Here is an 8364-nt window from a genome sequence, read left to right as displayed (position 1 = left end):
AGGCTTGGAGATTCAGAAGTGCCCTTGCAATTTGTGGGACCCCTGGAGTTGGGGGTGTGGGCAGCCTTCCCCGCGTGGGGGTCAGGACTTTCAGGCCTGAGGTTCTGCCTGTGTCCACTCCTTCCTCAGCTGCGGTCAGTGTCGGGGGAGGGAGGCCGCGTGTCTTGTGCCAGAAAGGTGATTTAGGGTGGCATTGGAAAAGGGATGAAGTTTTGAGGTCTGCAGGTGGCTAGGGCTGGGGCAGGAACCTCCCTGACCTTACTTAGTCCAGCTAAGAACAGAGATGTTGCCCCCTCCTCCCCTGTCATCTTATTGAGCCAGAAGAACCCCTCCAACTCCCGCCTCTTCAGCTAGAGTGCCGGGAGGCTGGAAACATCTCCACAATGTCCTTAAAAGGGGAAACTGAGTGCTGGGAGGAATGAGAAGGGAGGCGGGGAGCAGCTTAAAGGGGCCTGAGGACCTAGGAGGTTGTGTGTCCGGGATGAGAGGGTTGTGGAGGGCAAGGTGGAAGGGTGAGGGGTGATTCACGAGAGGGTGCAGGCCCCAGCCCGGACTACCAACAGACTCGGGGCATCTCGTTCACATGCCGCCACCCATAGCTGCCCAGGCCCCTGCGTCACACCCTAAATATACGTGCTCGCTGGTGTCAGCTTCCCTTGGCTGGATTAGGGCACAGCTGTGGGGGGCCTCACCCCCCAGACGGAGCTAAATTTAGGCTCCCCAGGGGAAGGGCTGGGGCAGGAAGGGACCATAGAGTCCAGGGGGAGGGGAGTGAGAAGGAGGCTGGGGTCCCTTGGGCAGCTGCCATATCCCTGGCCTTGCCCACACTGGGCCTGCTAGAGGGCTGTTCACATCTTTCAGCAAAGCCCGGGAGAACTTGGGGGCTGGCAGTTGAACTCTGGCCTCCGGCTCCTGCTCCAGCATCCTGCGGGAGGCCAGGGAAACGCTGGGCACAGCAGGCTGAGGGTGCCGGCAGTGTCAACGCAGCTGAGTCACAGGCGGCTGTGGGTAGGGCCTCCTGGGCTGCTTAGCCTGGAGCCCAGGCCGGGAAGCTGCCCCTGCCCAGGTTGCAGCTTCCCAGGAGGGCGTGCGCAGCCTGAGTCAGGCTGCCCAGCCAAGCCCCGCCCTCCCTAGGCACCCCCTGTCCGCTTCCCCTTTCTGGGAAGGCCCCTTAGTTACCCTTGCTCTGCCATCGCCAGCAATTTGGGCTTGGGGAAGGGAACTTGGCTCTGGGCTGGAGGGCTCTAGGCTCAACCGTGTAACCTTGTTTGGCTCCAAACCTGCCTGGGCCCCAGCATCCTCAGGGTTAACAGAGAGCCAGTTATCCTGGCTTGGCCCCTAGAGGAACAGTGAGCTGGGCAAACCCAAGCGTCTGGCATGGGGCTGGGTACATGCAAGGCAAGATTGTGTGCTGCCCTCGGCCGGATTGTCCCCTCAAGCATCACCCGTCCTGGGCAGCAGTTGAACATCTAACCCAAAGGGGCCCTCTGCCCCCAGGCCCAGCCATGAGTCCACTCAATGCCTGGGAATGGGCCCTGCACAGCCATCTCTGTCCTCTTGCTTTGCCTCTGCCTCTCCTCTGACCTGGCATATATGCTGTTCAGTTTAGATGTCACCCGCTGGAAGTCTTCCCTGATTGCCCCCCAGGCTCCACTGTCATCATCTCGCTGAACACTGATCCTCCTTGGGACCCTGGGCCCAGCAAAGGGCTGGACATGGTGGGCGAGGGATGGCAGTGTTGGTTAATGACAAGCTGACCCTCTACTGCCTCTCTGGCCTCACCCCCAACTCTCTGCCCCTCTCTCTGACATCACCCTCCAGCTGCAGACCCTTGGACTTGCCATTCCCTCTTTCTCCAGATCCTCACACAGCCCATTCCCCTGCCACTCATGTCTCTGCTCAGACACCCAACCTCAAGGAGACCCCCAAGGGGTTTCCTCACATCACCCTGAAGTTCGCTTGTTAATTTATTTTCTTTCTTGACTGGTAGTCTGCCCCCACCTCCACTGTCCTCATCGGAAAGGTCTTGCCCCTCTTTTGCCCGCCTCTGTCCCCAAAACTGGGCTGGGTTTATGGTGGGCGCTCCACAAACATCTTTGCGCGAAGGGACTTCTTTTATCGCTCGTCTTTGTGTCTCCCCGTGTCGGAGTCTGCGTGTGTACACAATGCTCAAGTGCGCATCTGTGTCTGGCATCTCTTACCGGGTCCTTGTGTTTCTGTGTGTCTTGGTCTCTGTATGTGCCTGTCCCTGTCTCTTGCTGTCTTTCCTCGTAGTCCCTGCCTGCCCACACTGTCTGGGCCTTTGCCCTTCTGCTGTGGCCCCACCCTGCCTTAGCAGCTCCACCCTGCACCCTGTGGCCCCAGATAAAGGGCTGCCCAGGCCCTCTCCTGGAGGAGGGAGAGGTGGGCAGAAGGAAGACCCTGAGGGAGCTGGGGGAGGAGGAGAAAGAGGAGATGGGGAGGCCGGTGAGCCTGACCATGCAGCCCACTCTCTTTCCCCCTCCCCCTCCCCCTCCTCCAGGCAGCCAGATAAGCTGGTGGTGGTATGGACCCGGCGGAACCGACGCATCTGCTCCAAGGTGGGGAAGGATGGCAACTGGGGATCCAGGTTAGGGATGGGGGCCAGTGGAAAGCTGATGGGGGCTGATGGGGGAGTGGAGTCAGGTTCAAGTTCAGATCAGAATCCACAGAGGAGAGAGGAAGATGGTGTCAAGGTTGGTGATGGGGGTGGGTGTGGGAGGGAGGAGTTAAGATCGGGGGAGGACTCAGATTGCCCCTTGTAGGCCCACAGCTGGCAGCCGGGCATCCAGAACCCATACCGGGGTACCGTGGTGTGGATGGTACCTGAGAATGTGGACATCTCCGTGACCCTCTACAGGGTGAGTCTCTAGCCCTCCAGCATGAATGGCAGCAGGGCAGGCAGTTGCAACACGGGCAGTCACACGGGTCTGCTGGTAGGTTGTTCATCCAGATAGAAGAGGATGCAGGGGGTGAGGCCAAGAATTAGGGGGGCCTGCTCAGCATGACTGGCCCAGGAGATCTCTTTGGAGGAGGCAGCATTTACCCAACACATGCAGCATGAGAGGCAGCTGGGACCAGAACCTGGGGTGCATCCCAGGAGGAGGTAGCAGCATGTGTAAAAGCCACCACCTCACGCACCTGTAATCCCAGCTACTTGGGAGGGTGAGGCACGAGAATTGCTTGAACCTGGGAGGCAGAGGTTGCAGAGAGCCAAGATCGCACCCCAGCCTGGATGACAGAGCAAGACTCCGTCTCAAAAAAAAAAAAAAAAAAAGCCACCACCACCAAGCACCTCCTGAGCCAGCACAGGCTCTGCTCCCTTTGCTGCCGCCCCAGCAGCCGTGTACTCACCAGCACTCCTTCCCAGGACCCCCACGTGGACCAGTATGAGGCCAAAGAGTGGACGTTTATTATTGAAAATGTGAGTGGAGTGGGCTTGGGTCTGGAATCTTGGGGATCCTAGGACAGCACTGATGCTCCTTCCCCTGGTCTCTCCTCTGGCCCACAGGAGTCTAAGGGGCAGCGGAAGGTGCTGGCCGCCGCCGAGGTGGACCTGGCCCGCCATGCAGGGCCCATGCCTGCCCAAGTCCCGCTGAGGCTGCGGCTGAAGCCGAAGTCGGTGAAGGTGGTGCAGGCTGAGCTGAGCCTCACTCTTTCTGGGGTGTTGCTGCGGGAGGGCCGTGCCACGTGAGTGCCTACCTGCCCTCCTTGACCCTGGCCTGTGACCTCTGACCCCCACCCTCACCTTTAACCTCTACCCCCCAGGGACGATGACATGCAGAGTCTTGCAAGCCTCATGAGTGTGAAGCCTAGTGATGTGGGCAACTTGGATGATTTTGCTGAGAGTGATGAAGACGAGGCTCATGGCCCAGGAACCCCCGAGGCCCGTGCTCGAGTCACCCAGCCAGGTGGGCTCACAGCCTGCTGTGGATCCAGACTCCCAAGACCTGGGGAGGGAGGGTTTCCGGGCCACCAGCCACTTGCTGTGCCCGCCCTGTGATGGGAACTCGTAACTGCCCAGGCAGTCCCAACCAACCCGGCAGCCTCAATCGTCCCAGCCTGGCTGCTGGTTCCATGATGGCCTTGGTCTTCAACTGAGTCCTGGAGGATGGGTTCCCAATGTCTCCCTGGGCTCCTGGGTCCTCTCCTCATCCCTGTGTGGTGCTTGCCAGGCCCGTACCTGACCCAGGACAGGTGGGTCAGAAGCCTGGCTCCTAATCCCTCACCACCAGCCCTCCTGGGCCAGCTGGGGCTTCCTCATCCCTTCCTGCTGCTTGTCCAGGCTTTTTCTCTGTCCACTATTGTGGTTCTCTCTCACTTTCTCTCCACATCTGTGGGCCTGTCTCTTCTCGCAGGCCGGGGCGGTGCCCTGAGGCCGGGGCGTTTCCCAGGTAGGCCCTGCACCGTAGTTGGGGGAGGGGGTCAGGCCTGCAGGGCCCTGCCCTGGGCTGACTCTGCCCTTCTGCTCTCTCCTACCACCCCCAGATCCCTCTCGAGAGCTGAAGACGCTTTGTGAGGAGGAGGAGGAAGGTCAAGGACGACCCCGGCAGACAGGTGAGACCCAGGCTGGGGTTGGGGGTAGAGACCGGACCCCAGGTCATTGGGCCCAGGCCACAGCATCCCCTACTTTCTTCTCAGTTGCCAGCCCTTCTAATGCTGAGGATACCAGCCCAGCCCCTGTGAGTGCTCCTGCACCCCCGGCCAGAGCCTCCCGAGGCCAGGGGCCAGAACGAGCTACTGAAGCCGGGGGCCAGGTGGGCCCTGAGGCCCCAAGGCCCCCAGAAACCTCACCAGAGATGAGGTGAGCTTTGGAACCAGCCCCACCCCCATTGCCCCCTGATAGGAGCTGCAGTCCTCACCCCATCAACCTGCCTCTCCAGGGCCCCAACAGTTTGAGGGGTGGGGGATGGTGCGGAGATTTGGGGCCACAGCAGCCCCCCAACTCCCCCTCCTGCTCTCTTCTCAGGTCTTCAAGGCAGCCAGGCCAGGACACGGCCCCAACCCCAGCCCCTCGGCTCCGGAAAGGCTCTGATGCCCTCCGGCCCCCAGTCCCCCAAGGGGAAGATGAGGTCCCCAAAGCCTCAGGGGCTCCTCCAGCAGGATTGGGCTCTGCTAGGGAGACCCAGGCCCAGGCATGCCCTCAGGAAGGGACAGAAGCCCATGGAGCTAGGCTGGGCCTGAGCATTGAGGATAAAGGCTCTGGAGACCCTTTTGGAGGGCAGAGACTCAAGGCTGAAGAGATGGGCACTGGGGACAGGCCAGAGGCCAGTGGGGTGGACACTGAGCCCGGGTCAGGAGGCAGAGAGTCAAACACTAAGAGGTCAGGAGTCAGAGCTGGGGAGGCTGAAGAGAGTTCAGCAGTTTGTCAAGTGGATGCTGAGCACAGGTCAAAGGTGAGACATGTGAACACTAAAGGACCAGAGGCAACAGGGTTGATGCCTGAGGCGAGATGCAGGGGGACCCCTGAGGCTCCTCCAAGGGGCTCTCAGGGGAGGGTGGGAGTCAGGACCAGGGATCAGACTGTAGGGCACTCTGGGCAACTTGGTGACCTGAAGAGGGCCAGGGCTGCTGCAGGCCAGGAGAGAGAGGGTGTAGAAGTGAGGGGCGGAGCCCCTGGTATTGAGGGGACAGGCCTGGAGCAGGGCCCCTCTGTTGGAGAAGTAAGCACCAGGCCCCAGGTGAGCAGCTGGCAGGGGGCCCTGTTATCACCTGCCCAGGGGGCAATATCCAGGGGTCTGGGAGGCTGGGAGGCAGAAGCTGGGGGTTCAGGGGTCCTGGAAACAGAGACTGAGGTGGTAGGGTTGGAGGAGCCGGCACCCCGGGAGAAAGAAGTTGAGGGGTCAGGGTTCCCAGAGACTAGGACGCTAGAAACTGAGATACTGGGGGCCTTGGAGACAGAAGCAGCAAGATCAAGGGTCCTGGAGTCGGAGGTCGATGGGACAGGGCAGTGTGAGGGACTGGAGACCCAGGAAACAGAGGTGGGGGTCTCTGAGACCCCAGGGACAGAGACTGGGGCGGCAGAATCTGAGGTACTGGGGACCCAGAAAACAGAGGCTGGGGGTTCAGGAGTTTTGCGGACAAGAACTAAGAGAGCAGAGACTGAGGTACTAGGGACCCAGGAGATAGCTAGGGATTTGGGGCCACTGAAGATAGAAGATACGATAGCAGAATCTGAGATGCTGGGGACCCAGGAGACAGAGGTGGAAGCTTCTAGGGTACCAGAGACAGAGGCTAAGGGGACAGAGGCTAAAATATTAGGGCCCCAGGAGATAACAGGTAGGGATTCAGGGGTCCCAGAGATAGAAGCTGAGATAGCAGAGTCTGATATATTGTTAGGCCAGGAGATAGAGGTGGGGCTTTTGGGGGTTCTGGGAATAGAGCCTGGGGCAGCAGAAGATGCGATATTGGGGACCCAGGAGATAGCATCTAGGCATTCAGGGGTCCCAGGGATAGAAGCTGATATAACAGGGATTCAGGGAAAAGAGGTTGGGGGTTCAGAGGTTCAAGAGACAGAGACTGGGACAGTAGAAACTGAGATATTGGGGACCCGAGAGAGAACATCTAGGAGTTCGGGGGTCCCAGGGCTAGAATCTGAGGTAGCTGGGGCCCAGGAGACAGAGGTGGGGGGTTCAGGGATCTCAGAGCCAGAGGCTGGAATGGCAGAGGCCCAAGTACTGATGACCCAAAAGACAGAAATTATAGTTCCAGAGGCTGAGAAGGAAGAGGCTCAGACTTGGGGGGTCCAGGAAGCAGAGACTGGAGTTGGGAGTGCTCTCAAATATGAGGCTTTAAGGGCCCCAGTCACTCAGCCAAGAGTTTTAGGATCCCAGGAAGCAAAAGCAGAGATTTCAGGAGTACAAGGGTCAGAGAGTCAAGTTCTGAGAGTCCAGGAGGAAGAGGCTGGGGTTTGGAGGATGTCAGAGGGAAAATCTGGGGCTTGGGGGGCCCAGGAAGCAGGGATGAAGGTTTTAGAGTCTCCAGAGAACGAATCTGGTACTTTTAAGGCCCAGGAAGCAGAGGCTGGGGTCTTGGGAAATAAGAAGGGGAAAGAAGCTGAGGGAAGCCTCGCAGAGGCCAGCCCGCCTGAAGCACAGGTGGCCAGTGGGCCAGGGGCTGGGGCACCCAGGGCCTCTTCCCCAGAGAAGGCTGAAGAGGACAGGAGGCTGCTGGGCAGCCAGGTAGGGATGGGGGCCGCCGAGGCCCCAGTCTGCTGCTTCCCACTAACCTGGGGCTGAGCGAACGGCGGCTCTGCATGGACCCACCTGGTGGAATGGGATCGGGTGGGGTGCGGGGCTCAGCTTGAAGGAGCCCCCTCATCCCTTCCTCTCTCAGGATGCCCCGGTTCTCCTACCCCATCTTCCCTGGGCCTCATGGAACTGGACACCTCTAAGCTGATTTTCTGGGCTGACCTTGAGGTCTGGCTGCTGGTGACCTCTGATCTTGTCTGAGGGCCACTGACCTTTTAGGTGACCTTGGCAGATAACCCTGCATCTGGAAACCCTTTTACCTGGCCCCAAGGCTCTGGCCAGTGGTCTGTGGTGACCCCTGCAAGCTCAGAGATGGGGCTGTTTTGTGCCAGGCATGAGCTTCCCCAAGAGGCAGAGGGCACAGATCCCATTTATACATCCCCTAAGCCCACCCCTGTGTCCCCAGGCAACACCTGCCGTGGTCAGCTCCAGCCAGTCCCTGCTGGAGTGGTGCCAGGCAGTCACCGCTGGCTACCGTGGCGTCCGCATCACCAACTTCACCACATCCTGGCGCAATGGCTTGGCCTTCTGTGCCATCCTGCACCGATTCTACCCAGATAAGATGTGAGCTGCCAGAGGGGTAGGAATGGATGAGGGAGCCATCAGGGAGGGCAATGTGGACCCAGTCTCTGACCAGCACTCTCTCTGCAGTGATTATGCTTCCCTAGACCCACTCAACATCAAGCAGAACAACAAGCAGGTGAGATGGGATGAGGGGCTGCCTGGAGGGAAGGAGGGTCTAGAGAGCCAGGCTTTCAGTCTCACATTTGGATAAGATGGGCTGCTGGGCCCTGCAGTGGCTTCTGGAAGTTCTGTCACTTTTTACCCCTTTCGTCATTAAATTGTTTGTTTTCCTTATTTTTGTTTGTTTGTTTTAAAGCGTTTTTCCTCCCTTAGATGGTTTTTCCAAAACCACCCTTTGGTAACGGGGTGGACCGTGTGCCGTTGCTAAGCAACGCGAGGGCTGGCCCTGTTGCTGGATTTCCCTTGTTAAGAGGGGGCGGTGTTGCTAGGCAAAGCCTGGGGTGCCAATCCCGGGGACCCCCTCCGCGGGGCGGCACCGTAGCGTTGCCGGGTGGCGCGGGCCACCGCCGCC

General features: G+C 59.6%; 1 protein-coding gene across 1 annotated transcript in view; it reads left to right on the top strand.

Annotated features, from left to right (window-relative positions):
• Nucleotides 1–1729: 1729 nt before the first annotated feature.
• The window catches only part of EHBP1L1 (EH domain binding protein 1-like 1), a 16124-nt gene continuing 9489 nt past the window's right edge, over nt 1730–8364 (top strand). Inside the window, exons 1-11 of the mRNA XM_011942769.1 lie at nt 1730–1953; nt 2522–2579; nt 2784–2879; nt 3389–3442; nt 3530–3708; nt 3787–3929; nt 4377–4412; nt 4507–4575; nt 4660–4700; nt 7675–7832; nt 7920–7968. Of these exons, the coding sequence (XP_011798159.1) occupies nt 1730–1953; nt 2522–2579; nt 2784–2879; nt 3389–3442; nt 3530–3708; nt 3787–3929; nt 4377–4412; nt 4507–4575; nt 4660–4700; nt 7675–7832; nt 7920–7968 (1107 nt within the window). The remainder of the gene's footprint in view (nt 1954–2521; nt 2580–2783; nt 2880–3388; nt 3443–3529; nt 3709–3786; nt 3930–4376; nt 4413–4506; nt 4576–4659; nt 4701–7674; nt 7833–7919; nt 7969–8364) is intronic.

The sequence above is a fragment of the Colobus angolensis genome, unplaced genomic scaffold (genome assembly GCF_000951035.1).
Source record: "Colobus angolensis palliatus isolate OR3802 unplaced genomic scaffold, Cang.pa_1.0 Scaffold21, whole genome shotgun sequence".
Taxonomy (NCBI): Eukaryota; Metazoa; Chordata; class Mammalia; order Primates; family Cercopithecidae; genus Colobus; species Colobus angolensis.
Note: the sequence above shows the minus strand (reverse complement) of the source record. Positions and strands in the feature narration are given on the sequence as shown.